This window comes from Cinclus cinclus, chromosome 4 (assembly GCF_963662255.1).
Source record: "Cinclus cinclus chromosome 4, bCinCin1.1, whole genome shotgun sequence".
Classification (NCBI taxonomy): Eukaryota; Metazoa; Chordata; class Aves; order Passeriformes; family Cinclidae; genus Cinclus; species Cinclus cinclus.
Genome location: NC_085049.1, coordinates 60,771,122 through 60,794,479, shown reverse-complemented (window position 1 = coordinate 60,794,479; position 23,358 = coordinate 60,771,122). Strand labels below are relative to the sequence as shown.

General features: G+C 43.7%; 1 protein-coding gene and 1 long non-coding RNA gene across 3 annotated transcripts; one reads left to right on the top strand and one right to left on the bottom strand.

The window, feature by feature from the left end:
- Positions 1–6,837: 6,837 nt before the first annotated feature.
- Positions 6,838–12,445, bottom strand: HEBP1 (heme binding protein 1). The gene is made up of 4 exons (XM_062492276.1): positions 12,317–12,445; positions 12,066–12,204; positions 10,437–10,617; positions 6,838–9,186 (listed from the first exon to the last, which is right to left on the bottom strand). Exons 1-4 carry the CDS (start codon positions 12,392–12,394, stop codon positions 9,015–9,017), a joined length of 570 nt encoding a protein of 189 aa, XP_062348260.1. The 5' UTR covers positions 12,395–12,445; the 3' UTR covers positions 6,838–9,014.
- Positions 12,446–12,565: 120 nt separating this feature from the next.
- Positions 12,566–19,029, top strand: LOC134043246 (uncharacterized). Of its 2 annotated transcripts, none has more exons than XR_009933126.1 (3): positions 12,566–12,652; positions 17,159–17,316; positions 17,423–19,029. It is a non-coding gene; the product is annotated as an uncharacterized LOC134043246 (long non-coding RNA). The 2 variants fall into 2 exon arrangements; XR_009933125.1 differs by having other exon boundaries at positions 12,579–12,652; positions 17,163–17,316.
- Positions 19,030–23,358: the final 4,329 nt, after the last annotated feature.

Sequence of the window (23,358 nt, the reverse complement as noted above, 5' to 3'; positions counted from 1 at the left end):
GTTACTGAGTGCCTTTAGAGACAGGAAGGACATTCAGCCTGCAGACAGGCTCTACAGGGTAGAGGGTGGGCAGGAAAGCCGGCAGCAGGGAAGCAGCAAAGCCTTCATTTTCTCACCTGTTCCCATTCAACAGAACCCATAAAAGTAGAAAAGGAAAGATGCCCAGGACCCTCCAATGAGACTTTATCCTCCCCACCCACCAGTACCAATGCCTCAGCCCTGCATATGTACTGCAAGGACAAGTGAGATGAAAGGAAGCAGAATAACAAGAGAAGAAGACAAAGAGCATGGTCCCCAAATGCTCTTCTAAGAGTCAATTCAAGTTACGTTCCAGATATTGGCCCAGTTATTTCTCAGAGGACCATCTCACCAACTGAATTTCCGTTTTATTTGTGACTCCACTTGCAAAACCTGGAACCCCAAGAGATATAAAGGCCTACATTTTGAAAACCAGAATAGCTAAAGCCATGGAATTAATTTGTGTGGGGTGACAACTTTGGGCCAGGCTTCTTCTTTGACTTATAGCTATCACATTTGTCATAATGGGAGCAATTTCAAGTTTTTTTCCCTAAAGCTGTCCCAAAGAAAGAAAGGAAGGAGGGGTGAAGGGTGGAAGGTCTCTTTTGACACATGCATTTCTAAGAAAAAGGTCTTATAATTATCTAAGAACAAAACTTGTGTTAAGTTCTTGTTGATTGTTTTGTCTCTTTGCTCAGCATCAATTTAAGATAAAATTATACACATAATTTTATAAATGCTATTTATAAAGCTGAGGATACATATTATGCATATTTTGTGCCAAAATGAATCCATTTTTACCCCTATGAAATGACAAGTCCCAAACACTGAATAATTCCACAGGGGCTATTTTTAAGGCACTTGGTGGTGCATTTGTTGCTGAGTAGCATCTCTCTGTCTATAGCCATGGGAATAGACACCATTTTTAGCTTCTCATAACTCAGGAGCTGGATTCAGTCCAGAAGAGTTTGTCACAACAATTTGAAAGGCTATTTATGATAAACGGATTTGTGGATCATGGGATCAAACATTTCAGAAAACAATTGTGCTTACCTTCACACCAGGACTGTCTGGGGAGCTCGTATTCATCCCCTTGCTACACGTCTCAGGAGCAGGAACTGCAGTCACAGGGAAACTCTTTGTCAGGGTGGCAATTCCCAGGATATTTTCCTCATCTCCCTGGTGTGCCTGGTTGTACCTTGCTGCTTTCAGCAGAGTTATCTGGAAGCAGGTGGCTCCAGTATTGCTTCAGGATTGTTATTTTAATTTGTTTCTTTCCAAGGAAAGGGAAAACATCCAGAGCCTTTTCAAATGCTACTGCCTTAGCATCAGGAGTGGGAGTAACTTGAAAGGTGAAACAAAAATCCTTGTCTATATCTGCAATTTTTTTGCTATATTTTGTGCATTCTGGGCTTCCATTCAAAATAAACAAGATTTTAAAGGCCAAAAACTAAATCGTATGCTTCAGAAATAAGCCTGCATTTTTCTCTCTTATTCAGAAATAGCATCATCATGATGAAAAATAGATGAACTCCTGTTGCCTGTTAACAAACCGGCTCTGTGGAGAGCTGTCTCCAGCCAAGCAACACCCCCTGGCTCAGGATGATTCCTGGATTCAGAGAGATGTCCTGTGCAGACACCTGCAAGATGATACAAACCACACCTGCACCTGAGAGGCACAGTGGGGAACAGAGCAGTGCCCACTCCACATATGAGCCGTGCCACTGCCATGCCTGGTGACATGGGAAGAGGAGAGGTGTGACGTGAAGCTACACAGGGGTCAACACACAGGCAGATTGACAAATGCAAAATGTGGTTTTGGGAAGAACAAAACCACACCTGGGCATCCTGTGTGCTTGAAACTGCACCCATTTTCTCCTCTATCTGCTCCAGGCCCTGTTACCCCATTTGGATCAAAACCTGCAGGACTGCTTTCATTTCATTTTGAAATCAGCTGGGCAGGTTTCCAACTGGAGGCTGTTTTAGACCGGGTTCCCAAGACACAGTATCTCATAAAATTGTCATTTCTGTTCCCCTCCCTGCCTTGGGACAGGGAGGAGTTCTCAGAACAGTCTCAGCTGCACTTTGTGCCTTAGGATTTTGCCCCTTCAGGGAAGCAGAGCCAAAGATGTCCTCAGAGGAAGAGCATTGCTTCCACAAAGGCGTGTACCAGAATCTTGTGCAAAGCAGATGGCAACACAGCGGGAGGAGAGTCAGGCGGGGAATTTCCAGCGACATCTTTGTTCCCTGGGCCTTGCTGTAGGGAGGAGACGTAGTCTGCCTCAAGGCAGGGCTGGAGAAGCTGGGAGGAATGTCTAGTTCCTCTTCTGTGATTAACTGTGCTGCAGCCATCACGGCATAAACCCTATTGAAAGGGGCTCCTCAGTCTCCCCATCAACATCCAACAAGGCAAAAGGCCGCCAAAGACACTGCATTCCTCTAACCCACCCTCACACTGCCCTCCCCCCAGTCAGCACAACCAAGGCATCAGCCTTCTCCTTCCTACACCTCCACAGGGTTTCTTCTTCCCTTCCAGCCTGGGTTTCCCACACGTGGGTATCGGTGTGCAGGTGTGTCATGGTTTAATCCCAGCCAGAAGTGAAGCATCCACACAGCTGCTCATTGATTCACCCACCCTGGTGGGATGGGGAACAGAAGCAGAAGAATAAAAGTGAGAAAACTCGTGGGTTGAGATAGAGATAGTCATAGGTAAAGCAAAAGCCTCATATGCAAACAAAGCAAACCAAGGGATTAGTTCACCACTTGCCGTGGGAAGGTAGGAATTTCAGCCATCCCCAGGACACCAGGGCCTCATCACATGGAACAGTTCCTCAGCAAGAAAAATGACACCACTCTGAACATCCCCCTCTCTTCTTCCCCCCACTTTATATGCTGTGTGGCACCATATGGAATGGAATGTCAGCTGGGGTCAGCTGCCCCAGCTCTCTCCCCTCCCAGCTTCTTGTGCACCCCTGACCTACTCGAAACAAGAAGTAGAAAAGGCCTTGGCTGTGTGTGAGCACTGTTCAGAAATAGCAAAAACATCCCTGTATTATCAACACTGTTTTCAGCACAAATCCAAAGCCCCACACCAGCTACTATGAAGAAAATTAACTCTGTCCCAGACAAAACACACACAAAGTGGAAGCAAGGTACTGGAAAATGAGAGTCATGGTAACTACCCGAAAGAAACACCACTGCAGTAACCATCCCCTTCAAAGTACTGAGATTAAACAATACTAGAGCTCATGAAAAATACCTCAATGAGCCAGCACATGTTGATTTGGAAATATGTCCCTTCACAAAGCTGAGTCATAAAGAAGATTGAGAAGGTCTACAACCCGTGATTAAACAGCCTAAAAGCAAGGGAGTGCCCAGAATTTTCATGCTGTATGCTATTCTTTATTTCAATGCTTTGCTTTATGTAAAAGGCTTCATTTATTTCATTTGTCTGGGTACAACGCACTTCAAGTTTCAGATCTCCTCTTACTCACAGCAACATTAAATTCTGTTGATCTTGTACTTCACAAGTTGTGTGGGAAGGTGTCCGAACTTTTTGTCTAATCAGAGAATTCACTTCAATTGGTGTTTTGGAGTCCAATTAGAAAAGGCCTTAAACACTAGGGATATAGGAAAAAATGAATAAGATTGGAAAACACTGGAAAAATACTCTAGAATAGTTGCCATGGCAATCCTTCTCTGTTTTCATGTGCTGAAGAAGACACATCCCAAGCATGAATGTCTCTTAGAACCCACCTAGCTTCCAAGTCAAGACACGGGCAGGGTGGGCAGTGCAGTTGCCCGCGTGGCATGGCCTGGGCTCTGCTGTTCCACCACAAGGAGCCCTAGAGTTGGGTCACATTGCACACCCAAGGTCATTCAAGTCACAGTGAAGATCAGAGTGCTGCAGCACATGGTGTACTGCAGGATGTGGTTTCTGGGATCTTGCACTTCCACTGGTACTTTTGAAAATCTGCACCTTAGATTCCATCTCCCCAACCCAGTCTTCTCACAGGGACTGCACAGAAGATACATCTGAGACTTCCTTGGGACCTTGGGCTGCTGATCAGTCAGACTTCACACTCAGTCTAAGAACAATGCAGCTCCTTTCACCTCAGTCACTCAAATTTCTCTTCATGGGAGTGGGCAGCAGCGAGGGGTATGGGAGTGGCATGTACCCAACTCCCACCTAGGTGTAGGGTCTGGATGTAGAATTAAGTCTCAGGAATCAAGCAGCATTTGCACTGACCCATCTTCTGCAGCAGCTCCCACAGAGGACTAGAAAAAAAGCATCTGCCACGGCTGAAAGCTATCTCATGCAATGGATTCTGCTGAGAGCAAAGCAGAGATTATGAATGAGCTGACAAAACCAGCCTGCTGTTGGCATAGGCACCAAGCAGAGACAGAGCAGCTATGCTGGAAGTGTTTCATCCATTACTGTCAGAGAAGTCACTTCTACCACTGATCTCGCTCTAATAAATCATGTTGCCAAGCAGTTTTATAGAGGAGTTATACATCCAAAGCTACTTATGGTCCTGTTAAAAGAGATGCATTTCTTTTTTAGCTCAGTGTGGCTGAAATGCTGTCAGAGAAGAAAGAGAGCTGCTGCTCAGAGCACTATTCTAAAAGAAGTATTATTGTAATAGGGAGGGACGACGTGAGCTAGGAGCCACAATCTTCTTCCTCTGACCCTTCACCCTGGGGCAGCATTGCAAAACTGAAAATTTGTGACCATAAGCACAATAGCTGCTCACACACTCTTTGCCACGGGGATTGATGAAAATGGGGAAATAATTATGTTACTTCCTCATTCACCATAGATCACCCATCCCCTCAAAGTGACTGGGGTATTATAAGTTTGGCATGATGTATATGGGCAACTTAACCAATTAGCTCTTATAAAGGCTGTCACCTTCTTAATGCAGTGTTAGATATATTAAAGCATGTGTCTACAAAGTAAAGAATTTCTTTCTGAAGCTAACAAAGCTCTCATTCTATCAGTCTTGAAACTTCAGTCTGTAAATGTTCACCCTGTGGCTGCATTCATTCTAGTGAGTTATTTAGTGACTACAGAAGCCAAACAATAGATCAAAGTAGCTGGTCTACACACACACTACATATGCATACATTTATATACCCACATGCACATACAAATATATATATATATATATATGCACATATATATATATATAAATATATAGGGTTTTACACAGTTAATACCAGCAGGAAAATTCCTTGCTAACAAGTGGAGCAGCTTAGGAAGGTTGTACATCCAGCACAGCTAAATCTACATGGCACATGTATAATTCCCATCAAATTATGCTTTTAAATTTGGCTCTATTTAACCGTAGCCCTTCCTGTGTCCAGTATTATTGCCATCATACCACCACTTTGTATAGTACTGAGAGGGACCTGCCCAGCTCCTAATAAGCAGCAAGGGCACTCCCATCTCTGGAAGGCAGAGATAATTCCCAGATGTAATTCACTCCCCTGCTGAACCTGTCCAGCCCAGCAGGCAGCACAGGCAGCTGTGGGGCTGTTCCACTGCACTGACAAGTGAGGCGGTGGGAAAGGGGCCACGGGCAGCAATGCAGTGTGTGATGCACAAACCCACCACATCCCAACAAACCAGCAAGGTGACCTCTGAGAGCGCCAAGGGGCCTCAGCACGGAGGAACATCCACCTTTCAGTTTCCCCAGCACTGTCTTCTTGAATCAACACACAACAGGCAACGTCATGGCGCCCTGTCAAACAACTGAAAAGCGCCAAAATCTCCCAATTTCAGCATTCACTGGAGACAGAAAAGGACACTGCACAGGCACAGAAGAGAAGCAAGGAGGTCTCTAGGCAATCTGCTGCACTCTAATCTCTCAGATACTGCAGGGGATGGATTTTTTTTTTTTTTTTTTAACATCAGTTCAGGAGTCAATTACATGTAACAGTGCCTGTGGCCATGGTGGCCTTGGGTCAAAATCCAGAACCTCTGACTTCTGACCCCAGCACAAAGAGGTGGCTGGAAATCCTCCAATGTCAACAGCAGCTCTGGCTGTCCAAACAAACACTGTCACTTGCAGTGACAGAAGTGTATCAAAAAGCTGATGGACCCAGCTGCCTAAGGAGCAGAGAGACAGCCTGCTGGAAACCCTCAAGGAGTATTTCTATCCTTCCATAACTAAGGAAGGACAAAAGGATTCCATGGACGGTAAATCTGCCTTATTTCTAGAAAGCAACCTGACAAATGCATGAGATAAAATCTATCTGGGTCCACCAAGCACAATAACAAAAATCCCTGGGCCACATCGTACTAGAGACAGGGAAATATTTTAGAGGGGGTCTGAGCCCACAGTTGCACTGCTCCTGTAATCTTGCTCAGTTGTCCACTACTGTTCATCACAGGAACAGGACCTCACAGGATGGACCTCAATGGGACAAAATGTCTGGATCATAGATCATGTCGAAAATCAGTCATGAGTATTTACCATGTGTTCACTACTTGTGAATCCCAGCCACAGGAACACATAATTTTCCTCAGGTGAGCTGGCCCCTTGTTTCTACATTAACACAAATACATCGCTTAAAGCCTCTCAATGGCTGGAAAAAATGAAGGAGATTATTTCATCAGTTCCTGTCTCTCACAGTCAGACAATGCAGGGCCACACCAGGACACCCAAAATAGTGATTTATTGGAAAAAGCATTATGACTATTTATAAATTCTGTGACATGATTAGTACCCCAAACAGAAAGATAAACTGGCAACCTACAGTCTAGCAAATCAAATACTCCCACTGAGCTCACAAAGTCAGTGATCAGCACAGAAGTTGTAAACCACAATATTATTTTTTATTTATTTCAAAACAGTAGAAAATGCAGACAAAACACAGGCATCTTTGTGTGTACAGAAAAGGCAATTCAATTTGCAGAAGTCTTTGACATTATTTAACAATGTTTATGAAATCCTATCCTGCCTGCCTTATGCAAAGGCCAGTAGCAGGGCTGCACAGGCAGAGTCTACAGATGTTTACCTCACTGTTGGGTCCAAAGTTCTCTCTCTCTGTTCAGAGGATATGTGTTTTATAAAAGAATCCCACCATGCTGCTGAGCTGTGCAGCTCTGTTTATACCAGCTTTATTACTGGCATCCCTAACGTGAGATTTCACAAGATAAATTTTGAGAAATTTCAAGGTTTAGATCATCAAAGGTTGCCAGACCATATCCACACAAGCTCCAAAACGACCCTGAGAAGGCATAAACTGGACAATACTGTGCTCCTCCATTCCTCACCCACACAGGTTAAAATAATCTGGGACATGAACGATCCCTTTGGATTCAAGTGCAAGCTTAAAAGGGCATTTGCTGCTTCAAAAAGTCCTTCAAAAGCCTAATTCTTCGTTTGTTTTTCTTTTTTTATTCTTCCTCCCCTGCACTGCAATCACTAACCATAGCAGATAGCTTTTCCCCATCATTGTTGTTTTTTTTTTTCTTAATTAAATGATATCTGCTCTTTTTACCGGCCCTGAACTAGATGTTCTTGCACACAGGTGACTGAAACTCTTATGAAGTGCACAGCAAAGCTCTTGTATGGCTCAGCAAGAGAGAAAAGGAAAGCACATCAAAACATCAGGTTTTCTCCTTTCACTGCTGAGATTTGTTCTCAGAAAGCAGGCTCACGTGCAACAGCTTGGCCAGCCAGAAGCCAGGATGCCATCGACAAAATGTCTCTTACAGCTCCAGGGGAAAGAGGCTTTTGGAAAGCACCTGAACTATGGGGCACTTAACTACCAGAGGACCACACCTCTTTCAGTGCAGGTAATGAATTATACATACCCAGCAGTAGGGTGATGTGAATGCTCCCACTGGGGGCATTCTGCTGTCTCCCTGGCACAGCCATCAGCTAAAATGCTGGCTTGATGCCTGACACTTCAACATTGCCACCCTTCCTGAAACATGACCCACACTTGCTATTGAAGTTTCCAAAAAGCTACTCATTATTTAACCCAAGTCCCTGTTTTCCAGAACAGACATGTTTTTATTTTCCTCCTCTAAAGAAAACAGCTGGTCTGAGTAGACCTTCAGAAACTGACACATTTTAAGAATAGTTTTTTAGATTGGCACCCATGGTAGTTTCACCGTTATGTTCACCATTCTTCAAATGCACCTTTGGACCACAAGTAATAAGCATCTGCTTTCTTCCCAGCCTTGCACTTCTCTAATTCAATTAGACAACAACATACATTTCTGCTTTGGCCCTTGCATAGGCCAGTTTTAAAGAAATGTTACACAGAATTAATAGGAAGGTGAGGAAACAATCTTGAGGTCTCCAGGTCCCATTGTCCGGCTGCTAGCTGAGATGAAGGGACAGCACACACCAAAATATCTCTCCTCAAACAGAAGAAAGCTGCAAACTGAATCTGGATCTTTCTCTGAAAAACATTTCTCAGACAGATGACAGAACTGCACACTCTGAATTAATGTAAAGGGTTTTTATCTTCTCTATTCTGTGTTGGCAGCAATGCCCATGTCCCTTTAGATTGTTTGTGGAATGGCAAAGATAAAAGCAGCATTTTACAGCTGCAGCAAACTGAAGGAGATAAAAAAGTCTCTGTGTGCACTTTTGTCATGTTCTCCTGCCTGTCTCAGGTGAGACCAATAGTCTGCCTACACTTGGACGTGCCTCCTGTCAGGCACCAGTCAATTAAGTACTTCTGGCTTTCTCAGCACTGAACTCTGGAAGCACAAAGGAGATAAAAACAAGCCACAGAGAGATCAAGAGAGTCTATGCGCCTGAGGACCTGGTATGGAATGAAGAGTAGGACCATCAGGAGGGTCAGCAAGTGTTCTTCTAAAATGACTTTTATGGTCCATAAAAGACTAAGGCATAGGAGAAAGGGAGTGATAGTTTTTTGCCTCTGCTGAATTATTAGTTTATTTGAAAGAGGACAGGGACATAATGTGAGGAGGTTATCAGTGCAAGGCAGCACCACAGGGAGCCAGATGTTCACTCCTTCACAAACCAGACCTCATTGCGGCGTCCGTAAGGCTTCATAGGGGGGTCATAACCATTGCACAAGTAGAAATCCTTGTGGTATGCAGCATCACTGCCCAGAGCAGCCTTCAGCTTGGCAGCATAGCTCACGTAATCTGCCTCTTTGGCATAGCCACCAAACTGCCTGCAAAGAAACCAGAGAGGTGTTGAGCAGTCCTGGCACAGCACAGAAGGATAAGAGAGAGAACAATATATAGCCACAGTATATTTAGACATGCATTTTGATCCGGGCCCTGCCAACGTGCATGCACTGTTCACAGTGAAGCAGCACACTTCATCTGGGACAGATGAAGTCTCATGTGTGACACAGCCAAGGTGCAAGTCATCCACTGGGAGGCCCTAAAGGGATCCCCCCAAACAGTGCCATGTATGTCAGCCAGCAGAATGGCCCTGCCCTGTGACTCAGCACCATATCAGAGAAACAACTTTCTAAAACACAAGGTTATCTCCAAGTCAGCTCAGCCCACAGTCCTCACCAATGCTGTCAACAACCATGTTGACTGTGGTATGAACAACCATCTGCTTGAAAGTAAGTGAAGGAAAGCCAAACCCTACCTAGCCCAAGAAAAAGGGGAGGTAGGAACAGACAATTGGTAATTACAGAACACAATGTTATTTAAAAGGGATGGACTGAAATGGATCTGGTTTATGTTGACCTCCCACCAACAGGAACTGTTTCCACATCAGCCTGCGTGCACCTCACTCCCCTCCCTCAGGGCCAACGTTTTAGACAAAACAGGCTGATACTGCAGAAGTGGCCCACACCCAGAGCAAAGACCAAGCAGCAGTTGGAGGCAAGAAAGAAGTCAGTTAGAATCAGCCAAAATAGAAAGAAAGTAGGCAGGGGAGCCTCCTAAGGGTAAAGACAAGGTGAAGAGCTTATTGCTATGGTGATGCTAGTTTGAGTCCAGGCTGTCAGCCAGCAGCCCAAGACATTCAAAGGTGATTTGAAGCAATGCAGTGGCTGCTTGTTTCCATGGTGGAGTCTTGTATGAGTCCATCTGAATCAGGCTTCAGTGGACAGTCTGATGTGAACCACACCAAAGAATATTCTTAATGACTATGAACAATCTGGAACCCAGGAAGTGGGAAAAACAATAGATTCATACAACAGAAATGGCACAGTGTCTTTCAGGGCTAGCCTCCACGCTTGTTTACCCAGTGGAAAAAAGTCCATATTCCAAATCACTGCGGCATGACCAGGGGTAAGAAGTGACATAAAACACCTATCTTCAGTCTAGACATACTACTCCATCTCCTTCTGCCACATGCACCCCTTGTACAGCAAGTCACCTGGTAGAACAAATACTACTCTTCAGAGCACCCTGAAGACCTTATCACATGAGATTGGAGATGCCAGGATGCATTCCTTACGTGGAATAAATGGTCATCCCCTGTCTTTCTTCAATCTTAATGCTTTCATCAGTAGGACAAGGAGGGTTGTCTTGAAACTGGCTCGGGATCCTCAGAGAGACTTTCACCTTCTGCTGAAGGGAGCCATCTTCAGCAGGAAAAGCAGTAATGGAAACAGGAGCAGTCATGCCCATTCCAACCCCTGAAACAGACACACAGACATTACTAAAGAAGTTTAGGCTCTCAGGAATTCACAGAATTATCAGGGAATTCACAAAAGCTAATCTTACTTTTGGAGAACTTCTCATATGAACAAACTCCTTGTCAGGAGTGGGCTCCTCTGGGGAAGCAGAACAGCCATCATCAGGCTTCTGCTTGGGTCATGTTCTATCTCCACACCAGGAGCCTGGGAAATAAGTGTCCCAACTGATCTCTGGAAATACTTTTTATTAATGGTGCTGTTTTTGTGGCTCTATGAGACACTCTGTTCTTCTGAAAAATCAGCTGCAAGACATCAGGGTCTGTACCTCCAGGGGAGGCCAGTGGCACAAATAAATCTACATCAGCATTTAAATTAATACTATCTGCACTTAGCTGTGAGCCCACAGCCAATACTGGCAGGAGCTTTCTCTTAAAACCTTCCAAATGCTTCCAGACATCCTACAAGTTCCAGTGCCCCAAACCTTAGCGCTGTTATGGCTTTCAGCAGGACTGTCCATGCTGTCCACACTCCAGGAACCAGCATGGTTTTTTCCTGATCATTACCACATGGCACTGAAGACCAGTTTTCTCCACTCTTCTTGCAGCAGTAGGGAACCTCTAAACCTCATGATCGGGCAGCCATAAAAACAGTTGAGATCAAGCCTTCTTTCTCATTCATTTTCCTTTGATGTCATACCTGTGTTTGTGTCACATGTTACAGAAGGCAGCAACAGGATCACCACCTTTCCAAAAATGTTGCTATAAATACCATTTTCCACTGCATCCACCTCCTACTCCTACTCAGACTACACTACTCCCTCTACTAGATGCTGGAGAAAGGTGTTCAAGAACATGTCTGTTCCTCAGAGCTACTCTGTAGTCTTTTCCTGCCATGAATGGTTAAAATGAGCACACTTCAGTAAAATGAGAATTAGAAGCAATCATCTGGAAGCACGGCCATAAAACATTATGATATACCATTAAAAAGAAGCTCATTGCTCACTACCTTTTCATGAATAAAAATAGCCAGATAAAATATCAAGGTCATAACTGTTATTTCACTGCCCACGAGGGCACATGATAGAACTGAAGTGTCCCAGATACCCTGGATTTCATCAGGTGCTGCTCACCCAGGGAGCTGCGATAGACACGTCTGCCTGTCCTCGTGTTATCCCAGCTGCAAGGTAACTCGTCCCTGTTTAAACAAATAATTGCTGAGATTTCATGCTGCAACAGAGACGAGTTATAAGCGGACTCATAGCATGAGTTGGCTGGACACGACTTAACCTGTTGCAAGTTTACTTTTCCCAAGGAGGGTCCATCCCCATCAAAGACCCCCAGTGCCAAGAGCCACAAGCCTGCAGTGCCATTGCCTTCATCCATCCTGCTTTCACCAAGCCTCAACCACAAACATCCTCCAAGCCCCGCGGGGCAGGCAGCATCTCTCACCCTTGTCGTTGCTTCCTCCCACGTACTTGAGGAGCTTGACCGCCCCTTCCTTCGAGGCTTCGTCGAACGGCTTCCCCACCAGCTCCACCGCCGCGAACCTGCCACCCTCGCACGCCCTTTCCTCGTAGCTGAGCTGATCCTGGGGAAGGAATTGGGGATGGAGGCGCTGCCCGGGGGGGTGACAGCCGCGCTCCCTCGCAGCGCCTTAGCGCAGACCCGCCCGGGAGCAGCTCCGCCCGCCCGGCACAGACCTTCTCGCCCTTGCTCAGCAGGCGGTGGGGCCATGCCTCCACCGTGCTCAGCAGCGAGTTCTTCACCATGCCCAGCATGATGCCGCGGCTCGGCTCGGCTCGGCTCGGCTCGGCTCTGCCCCGCTCAGCTCGGCTCGGCTCGGCCCCGCTCGGAGGCGGTGGGAGGGCCGGAGCCGCTCCGCCCGCCCGCCCGCAGCGCGGCCATCGCCCCCGGGGCGCGCCCCAGGCCGCCTGCACCGCGGGGCCGGGGCCGGGACCGGGACCGGGACCGGGACCGTGCGGAGGGCACCGCGGGCACACGCGGAGGGTGCAGTGTCCTGGAGGGCGGCCAGGAGGGTGAGGAGTCGTGAAGTGTGGGAACAGATGGTCTTCATCTCTGGAAGACAGGAAATATGAGAGGGGTTATGAGAGGAATGAAATACAGGAAAAGGGAAGTGCTGGCGAAGTGTGTCGTGCGTAGTGTGGAAGGGCACCGTGCTCCTGGAATTGCAAAATCATAACCTCTTGATTTTTCGGTCTTTTGTGTTTTTTGTTTTTGTTTTTTTTTAAACAGCACTAAAGGGGAACACAGCTGTTTTTTAAGGAAGTGGTCTGTGTCACTGGATATTGTAAGCTTTAGGTGGGGGGTAAATTTTAGAAGTTCTGAATTATATTTGATCTCCTTCCACTGATCGCCCAACTGGTCAGCTCTTGTTTGAAAGTTCCATCCAGATCCTTTCCCAGGAAACATGTAAATGAATCCAACAAAGAGCTTTGATGGCTTATGTAGCTGGATACATTTATATGCATTGAAGACTCAGACACCTGTGACAAGTGTTTTTTTGGTGTATAAAGCATGTCAAAGGATGAGTGCCAGTTAGAGAAAATTCCTTACCCACGATCTCTTAAGAAGACGTTAGCAGAAGCAGAAATCAAGCACCAGTCTCTGGGAATCAGTCCCATGGGTCAGGCCCATGCAGATGGGATAGTGGCATCTCAAGTTGCTCAGCTGGACCACTGCCTCCTCAAAGAGAAGGTGAACAGTGCAGAAGTAGGCTGGCGCATAACCTTCCTACACTCTTAAAGAGCAAAAACTAAAATTATAAAAGAAATAGGACACTAAAACTTCCATCTAGAGAGAGGGTCGTGCAAAGGCAAAGAGGTTAAAGAAGCTGGCTGTTATCATCTGATCAAACAGGCTGTGTTCAGGTCAGGGAGCTGGGCTAGAGCTTGGCATGGGCTTTCACAGAGTCAATGACAGGGGCTGCTATCACTGGTGACAAGGTCACAGATTAGTAATTCATTAACCATTTATATTACTTGGTTTATTCGCCATTATGCAAGAAATTGCAGAATTGTAATATACATTGCGTGCTGCAGCTTATTTGTTCTCTCTTAAAACAAATGGTGACTTTCTCCATTGTGCTGAGGAGGTTTTGCCAAGACTACAAACTTGCACATACCAGTGTAGAAATTTGTGGACTGGGTTAGACTGGGGGGTCCACTTTGCCCTGTCCTCTGTCTCTGGCAGAAGCTGATGGTGGACATCTAGGTATAAAGTAAAAGTATGCAATGATCTGGTCTGGCCTCCCACCACCAGCCATCTCTAACTTGAGGGACTTAGGGAAGTCTCATCTTTCTGTTTCAAGCAGTCCTCAATCTATACAACTTCAGGTGGCCTGATAAAATGCTTGTGTTGAAAATATAACCATGAAAGCTAAAATTTATGTTGTACTCTTCCTCCAGATAGGCCAAAATAACCAGCAGTCCCTACAGCCCCAAGCAAAGGGATCAGCAGTCCGTGCAAGGATGCAGCTGTTGCTACAGCACAGCCTAGAAACTCTGGATGCAGAATAACAAGACGTTAGGGGCCTTTCTCTCCTGTTATTCCTTGTAATTTATGTAAATATATTCTGGGATCAAAATGCTCTACATTTCCTGAGAAATTATGATGACAACTTCAACAAAGGCACAACTGTATTCTTTTATCATCCTTTTCACAGTCTTGATTTTTCCCTTCTCTAGCTAAACAGTGCTTCAAATTCCCAAGCAAAAGCCAAAGAGAGCCAAGTTAGAGTTTTGTTATTTTCTGAAAACCTGAACTCAGAGAATTTACATCCAGGAAATAATTATCAGATTGTCTCATACACTGCTCATACTTCCCCCACTGAACTAACTCCCAGGTTGCAGCTGAAATTCTTACTGTGTTAATTCTTCTGGTCCTTTCTGAAAGATTTCATATGAAACTAGTTTTTTTTTTCCCCCTTTCCTTTTGGAGGTTATTGTACTGTCACTGAATTTCTTTCCATAAACTCAGGCTTTGGGAATCCTTCGATAGCTAGTCTGCACCCTCACTGTGACTGGAGAGTGTTTTCAAAACAACTGTCATGCCAGACAATGATTTAGACATAATCCATTCTTTATTTGTGTTCTCACAAATTGGTCCATCCAGACCTTAAGGACAACCTGTTTGTTTTCCTCTCTTACTCTCCTTCTTATGTTTCAACACATTTCATATACACGGTTGACTGCAATGCTGAATGGAAATCTCTGTATTGGATTTATCTTTAGAGACCTGAAGGGCAAGCCCACTCTATCCTCCGTTCATTGTATAATTTGATTCATGCACTCTTTTTTATCACCAGCTTTATTGTCAGGAAGACACAGGCAAAGACAAGCTGAAGGCAGGGTATTCTGGGTAATCCCTGAGGGACCAGAGTCTTTGTAGAGCATGGCTGTTAATTTTCTACAGATATTAATTGTGCTCAAGGATGTTGGGAAATGTCTGGAGGTCAGTGCTGGCATGTGGAGAAAATACTCTGCGAACGAAACACCAACTGAGTTATTATCTGTGATTTTGGGGACTGAAGAGTCTCTTAAGCTATTTCAGAAGATCCTTCCAGACACCTATCTTTGCCATTAGATATCGAAATAATTTTGGGGGAAAAAACCCCAAAACACTGGTTTCCCTGGGTCTTGGCAAAAATCAGTTCAGTGTGTTTCAGAGTGCTGGAAATTCTGAACATATCTACTGAATAACACCATTCTAAATGCACAGTTCCAGGTAGCTAGAAAAACACTCTTTGCAGAAGGTGGATGCTCAAAATTGGTCCCTAACTACTGATATATCTTCAGTGTTGAAGCATGATGTACAGACCAAGGTTATCCTGCCCTTCCCACCCTCTGAACATGTGAACATGGACAATAGGTTAAGGCTATATTTTGAAACATAACTTCCTCTCCCTGCCCAGCTGGAAGTGCCAAGCACTAATCCATCTTTCTGCATTCATCAGTCATTCAGCACTTCTGAAGTTCAGCTTCCTCAGCTGTTTCAGATGGAGTGCTTTAAAAATAGGGCAGAGAGATAAATTCACCTGATCTTTATAGAAATATCTTTCTCTGGTAAGCAGAAAGAATGCCTGTATAGACTAAAGGTATTCACACTCAAGTAGATTGAGCTTGTCAACTTTTTTTTGCTCGGGACACAAAACAGCCATCATTAAAGAACAGGGTCAGATTTTACCTACTGACCTAGGTTTGGAAGGTGACAACAAAATGCAGAAATTCTGGTCTCCTTAGCAAAGCTGACTTGTGGCAGTGCTTTCCTTGTTTTCTCTCCAGCAATGTTCCATTGAGAAAGGCATAAGCAGATGGAAAAAAAAGAAAAATAAAAAAGATTTCCCTTTTTTCCTGGTAGAGAATTAAGTGCTCTGAGGTCTCCTGCGAGCATATAACCTTCTCCTATGTGTTTGGAGTCTCCGCAGCTGAGTATTTCCACGCCTCTGGCTCTGCAGAGCATTCAGTCGAAGGGGAAGGACAGTTCTGCTGATGACATTGAGACGTTCATTCAGTTCTTCCAGCCTTTTCCTTATCGACTGGACTTCCCTCACAAGGTTGTCCACAGCTGCAGAGACAGGGCGGAGACTACAAAGAGTAATTTAGAAGAATAACTCAGTTTAGGGAGTGTTTCTGAGCATGCAGAGTAATTTACCATGACCTTTGTTTCTTGCTGGGTAAGGGCCCTTGATAATGAAAGAGTTGCAAGCAACCATTAAAAGAACAATTAGTTAGGAAGACAGCCACTTGCTTTATGAGCAGTTCTGATTTAAGTGATGCTACATTTCTAGTAATTCCCAGTATTCCCTTTTCCTCTCTTTCTTTCCCTGCCTCTCCTACTGTCTTTCTGGAAATACGAGATTGAAGTAAATTTTGTGAGTTTATTCAACAGTTCATATCTCTTGCAATGCAAAGGGGGAATATGATGACATGAACTAGTGAACAGCTTTCTCAGATCTAGGTGCTAGAGACTGAAAAAAAAAAAACATCACAGACCAAATCAGCTTCTTTTCCCTGACCTGTGGCCAAACCCATGTGTGGATTCATAGAACAACTCATTTTTTCCAAGCTGTGCTCACAAGTGTGAGCTGCCAAGGGAATTTACTTTAGGAAGATTCTTGTAATACAATGATGGCAGTTGAGAGTGTTTCACAATAAATAGTTACTTTATTTAGTAACTATTTTCACTAAGTTTACTAATTTTACTAATCAGTAAAATTAGTAAACTTAGTTTTTAGTTTACTAATCAGAGCTAGTAGCATGACAGGTACTGAGACAGTGTATTTTATTCCCCCTCAGCTGAGAAATATAAAAATTCATCTTTAAGAAGATGAATCCTGCTCAAGGAAGGACACCCAGAAGAGGACTGAATCCTACCTCTAGATGAGAGGAATTACCTGGAGAACTCAGGCAGGAGAGCATTTGGGTTGTTCAGCAGGGTATGCTTCATTTGCCAGAAGATGTCATTTCCCCATTTCTCAAGGGTTTGAGTAATGCTGTAAACACCTTCTATGTTGACCTTGTCAGCTAGGTTAGCAGGATGTCCACAGAAGAGAGGAAAACAAATGTGTCAGCACAAGAAAACACAAGCCAGTGCTCCAAGTTTGATTCCATTCCCCATCACAACTCAGTTGCAATGAAATGCCAAATATTAAAACACATGGAGGACCTAAATTAAAAAGCAGGTAACTTTCCCTCACAGTGTAATTCTCTGCCTCTAGGTGCCGAGGTATTTTGCTGTCACTGGATACCGGGCTTATTATTTCTAAAACAATTTTTTTTTTTCTCCAGAAGTCTCAGCAGCTACCCAGCAATCAAGAAAGAGCAGTCATGAATGAGCACTGTCTATCTCACTCCAAGGACAAAATAAGTGAATCTGCATCTCTGAGTCACTGAACGCCTCCCCGTGCTGAACCACCACTGTGACTTCTTACCTCCTTCTCTGTAATTCCATTTCTGATGCTGGTCCAGAAAGTCCTCCTGAGATTTACTGCAGGGCAAAAGGATGAAGAGGAAGAAAAGAGGAAGAGTCACCATGATGGCTGTTGTAGAATCTTGACCTCCCCCTGTCACTGTGGAGACAAAAAGTCTTGCTAAGTGCTTTGTTTCTTTTTTCTTCTCTTTCTACACTTCCCATCTGTCACCACAACACCAAATTTCTCTTTGGTGATGTTTTTATTTAAAATGTTATTCAAGTTGCTCAGAATAGGTTTTACAGAAGCACAAGGACTTTTCTTTTTCACAAGTATGAATTTCACTTCCATTTCAAGGAACAGAGTGGTACTAAGATGCTTCATCAACCAGCAGCAGCTGGGGAAATAGTTTTTCTTCCTGTGTAGCCTTGTTGGGAGAGCACCTTATAGCTACAATTGTTCTAGCAGTGTCAGGAGGAAGTACTACGAAGTGTGAAAATCACTGCATCCCTACTTTGTATTTGGGACAAACAAGGTAAAAAACTAGTAAACAATTTATCAAGTGTTTCATAGGGGCCAGAATAATAAAAAATTGTTATTTTTTATCTGATCTACTAAGCAGTGGCAATATCTTAGATGCTGCCCAGTGATGGAGCCTCAAAGGTAACCCCAACCCCTGTACTGTTTCCACCTTGCCCTGATGTCACCAGGTCAGTTCCTCCTGAGCAAAGCTGCAGAGTTGACAGGACATGTGTATGAACTGATGTATGAACACTCACTTAACTCCTTGTTTTCTTTCAAGTTTGCCATCATTTCCAAGCTAAGGAAGTCAACCCTAACCTAGATGCCCTCCTGGGCAAGTACCATCTCTAAATGTAAGAGGATAGATCAGTCTCTCCACAGATTACTCATGTTGATTTGTTATTCCATCCTAATAAATTAGTCCCTCGGTGTTGAATCAGTATTTTAATTGGGAAAAAAAAAAAAGTTCGTGAACAGCTGTTCTGATAGAAATTGGTGGAAAATATCCATTATGCACATATTGCACATGGCAAGCAGAAAAAATGCATTGCCAAGTTCATGGGGTTTAGTGATGATTTCGGTCATCTTTAGTCACAGTGATGGAGGGGCTCATGTGAGAAGCAGCCACATCCAGAAAATCTGAATTATTCTCCTATTCATGTACATGCATCAAAAGCCTAAGATCTCACTGCAAAATATGAGGACATTAAATTTCTTTTTTAATATAATACAACCTTCATCTCCTGACCATCTGTGAAGAATTCAGTTACCTCAAGACCTACCAGAAGCTGTAGCAGATAAAGCAGTAAATAAATAATTCCGTTCACTTTGTGCCTTTCTAACATTTGATCACTAGTGCATTTTAATTGCAACTGCATTTATTTTTCTGCTATTTAAAGTATCAGCATGAATATAACCACACTAATGGAAAATGTGATGATACTTTAAAAACATTACTTTCCATCTGTCAGGATGTAATTTGTATTTAGTATTCTTCATCTAATTGGAGTATTCATTTAAAGGGAAAATAAATTACCTTCTTCCTATCTCACACATGCATACACCTTTTCTTCCCACTAACTCAGAGCTGCCAAAATAAAGATCTTTAAGAAGGTCTGACAATATCACCAAGGCTCATAATGAAAAGGACTTCATGGACCTTCTTGAAACTATTTGCATTGACACCATACCTCCTCCACCTCTCAGCTTTTCCAGATAAATGTGCCAGCCTTTACAGCTTTTTTTTTCCCTCTCTTTCTTTGAATGCCTATGCCCTGCACATGCCTTTTTAATCTTCCCTGATGGGAAAGGACTTACCAGACACTGATGTGTCTAATTGCAAATGATTTGAAAGTGCTGCCAACATCAAGGAGACAGTGTGGCTTCCAAGCTAATTAGAAAAACTTCCTGAAGAGATTGTCCATTCCTTATCATTTCCACCTCCCACTTGTTTCAGTACCCCACAGCTGGGATACTTTGATCTTTCTCTATTTGTTAAAAGCAGGGTGGTAATAAATTCCACCTACATCTTATACCGAAAATCCACCCTACTTGAGCTCGAACTTTTTTAAGACATCAGGTGTCCAAATGAATCACAATACCCACATGTTCCCCAGGGCCCCTCACAGACCAGTTTCTTTGTAGCTTTGCTCCCTGCATTCCTGAGGGTCTACTGTAATTTATTATCACAGCAAACATCAGGTTATAATCAGCTTTGAAGTAGATTCTCATACCTCAGGCACAAAGAAAATGAGCAATCTTCCCTCTCTTAGGTCGAATTGTAGACAACAAATGGATATTCACTAATGAAGTTCCTAGCTGAAAAAGTCTGTGGGGGTCATCTGTAACAGGAACCAGATCCCCAGCTGATTCAAATATGTCTTCTGCTCTTTTGCAGAGTTGCACTGGAAAGTACTATCAGGGTAGAATACGGATGGATAAGCAGGGAGAACTCTCTCACATCCTTGGATGGAAACTCTTTCCTAAATGCAGAGAATAACAATTTCAATATATTAGTTTTGTCATTGTTACTGTTAATTACAATAATATGAAGTGATGTCAGAAAATTACATCCCATTCTGCCCTTGGAGCAGGGTAGGCTCAGTGATTCACTGGACAGTCCCTTCATCTTCAGGCAGTGAAGACCAACGTATTTGTCTTATTATTACACAATACTTTTTTAATCTTTTAACCTTTTGATTTCTCACTTCAGCATGATAAAAGAGCTCAGCTAGCTTAATACCCTGAGCACAGCCCTGCTGGGAACAGCAGTTGTTCCATCCAAGCCAGAATCCCTGCCCCAAAGCAAAGAAGTATTGCCAGTATTTGAACTCCCATCGCTGTCCCTCTCCCATTAACCCCTTTGGTTTCTTGTCACTCCATTTCCATTTTTTATCCCTCCTCACAATGTAGTGGGTAATCACAACAGAGCCCTGACATTGCCTTGGTGTCTGCCTCAGATTTTAACAACTGGGGTCGAGCGTGATGACTGAAGTGCACCACTGCTTATGGGTTGTGCTGCCTGCCAGGATATGGGGGATTTGCCCAGGTCACTTGCTTCTAGTACCAAACACAGCTTCATTTCAGAGAGCCCTCTCTCCCCTGAAGCCTGAGGAAAACACTCGCATCCTATTGCAGACATGCGAGTTGTTGCTTTACGATGCAGAGCTTGCCTGCCCCTTGTATATCAAAAGGGCATGAAACCTATCCCTGTACTTCTGACTGCTCTAAGCACATGCCCTCTCCTGACTGCATCAGCATCCCAGTGTGTTAGCTCAAGCCCATGCTTGCTTTGAGAAGAGGATGTTGTTGATTAGAGTTATCAATCCCTGCAGTGATACCTAAAATGAGGGTGGTTTTTTTTCTGCATTTGAATATTGAAATGTAAATGAATTACATTCATGCTTTTCATCTGAGGTTTGTTCTCTCATAACTTTTTCCAGTTCCTTTTGTGCTACCTTCAGACTGAAGCTGAGGAGTGATTCTGGATTTTGGGTTGTTCGCAGGGAAATAAAATATTCTTCTAAGTGAATCAGGGAGTTTGATCTCAGGTAAATCATAAATATGTAAAATGTAGCTCTCACTCCAATGATAATGGGTATTGTGGGTATTTAAACATCAAAGTATGTTTAAGATTCTCTATTTTGTAAAGGATCCCAATATATAATAAAACTATTTTTGCAGACTGTTGGAATTCCTTTATCTTTTTTTCCCCTTCTATCTCTCTTATTTCCATTGCAATATTTTAAGGTTATATTACTTACACCAAACTAAGAGGCTCTGTTTTATGTATTACGTTCAAGAAGATTCAGGTTATATAAACCAAACAGTTTCTTATTTAAAAAAAAAAAAAAAGAAAAAAGAAAACATGCATATTGTAGCTGCATACAATTTCTAATGCCAGTTCTCTGAGACTCCCAGCCTGGGATCTTGAAAGGTCTCTGAGCTTTTAGAGTAGAAAGCTGCCAAGCCTGTGAGTCCAGAACAATCAAAGCATTTGCAAGTTCTATGTGCAAAGCGGATGGCATTTGTTAGCTCTCCAAGCAAAAGAAAAAAGAAAAAAAGAAAAAAAAAGAAACATTAGCATATGCTTGTGGAATTATGTAATGGTGGAAAGATCATGAAAAAGGCCAAAAATATTTTTAAAAATTGTATCCTACAATATTAAGCCAGTCACAGTGGTACAGCAAGAATATCACCTGTTTCACAAGTCTTTATTATAAATCCATTGTAATGAAATATTCTTCAATTTACATGTGTGGGTGTAATGCTATCTGTTGGTACACACACACACACTTGGTTTGAGGTCAGAATAATGATATATAGGAATAACAATATCTTCCTGAATTTTTCAAGTTTGGCAACAAATTTGAGTTAAATAGTGTTTTTTCATATAACTAAGAGTTGCAGTGCTCATTTTCCACCTGGATGTTACGTGAAAGTGAAGAGCATCTGAATCCCTGGAACAGCCTAACAGCCTGACCACCCTGTGAAACAAGGAGATCTGATTGACAGCCCTGATGACAGACTGCTGGGGTGGTGCTGTTGCCAGCAGGCAGCCACAGTGGGGATAAAGAAGAAAAAAAAAAAAAGTCATCCAGGTGCAAAGTACACATCTGCTGCAGTGCATCTGTAAAGTACTGTTGAGTTTGAGGAGGTAATATTCACCTTCTGCCTCTTCTCCAGGTGTGCCTTCTTTCTCAGGATATGTCTTATCTTCAATTCTCTCTCATTTAGTGCTCGGTCCTTCCTCTTAGGAAGTTTCCTCTCCCTCCTGAGATACTCACAGATCTTGCACTTTCCATGTCTGCCTGTCTGATAGTCTGTCTGACTCCAAGGATTTGCTTTCTCTTTCTTTCTCCGTACTTCTCTCACTCTGCACACCCCTGTACTCTGTAGGAATTGTAAGTAGCAATCCTCCAACCTCCACATCCATGCCAGCCAGCACATATTCCTTCCTCTCCTGGCTCTTCCCACAGGTGCCTTTAGAGTCCCTCAACACAACAACCTCTTTCTGAGGTGTATGGATCTATTTTCTCCAGAGGAAGAAACAAAACATTCCTGGGAAAGAAGGCATAGAATCATATACAAGCATTACCTGTGCTCTTGAGGCTTGTTCTTCTGTGATGAAGCTTCCAAACCTCTGCCTCCCTGCTCCTTTCTTCCCCTTAACACCCCCTCTGCATTTCAGCTTGCAACGAGTGACGTGTCCCTCTTCATTTCCCTGCTTTCCACATTTCCACAGTCTTTCCTTGGAGCCTCCTCCAGCTGTACCTCTCTCACCCCTCCCTCCCACTCCTGCAAACTAGCCATCTCTCCCTGCACATGGGAGCCTTATGGGAAGGAAAGCTCTGTCTCCAAGGACACCCGTGTTATCTTTGCCCCCGGCTCTTTTGGGCAGCTCTGAATTGCTGACTCTCTGGCACGGCTGTATGACTTCTCCTACTAATCACAGTTTCCACTATGCAGTGCTTCTCTCTGGCTGCTTGAACCCTCCGGCCATCCAGTCATGAATTTGTTCACCGTGTTCTTCCTGCCTTTTAACTAACACGCCAATTAATTCCCTGCTGATTAGTTCATTCCTGATGCACTCTGCCAAATCTATTTCTAGTGGAATAAACAAGGAGGGATGAATCGGCTGCAGTGTTGTTGTTTTTTTTTCCTTGACCCCCTCCCCCAGGTCTGCACTTGCCAAATCAAACAGGCTTTGGTCTGGTCAGTACTTAATAAAGAAATTTCCAAATAAATGCAAAGTGTTAAAGGGATGAATTTTGTGAAGCAGGGGGTGAACTC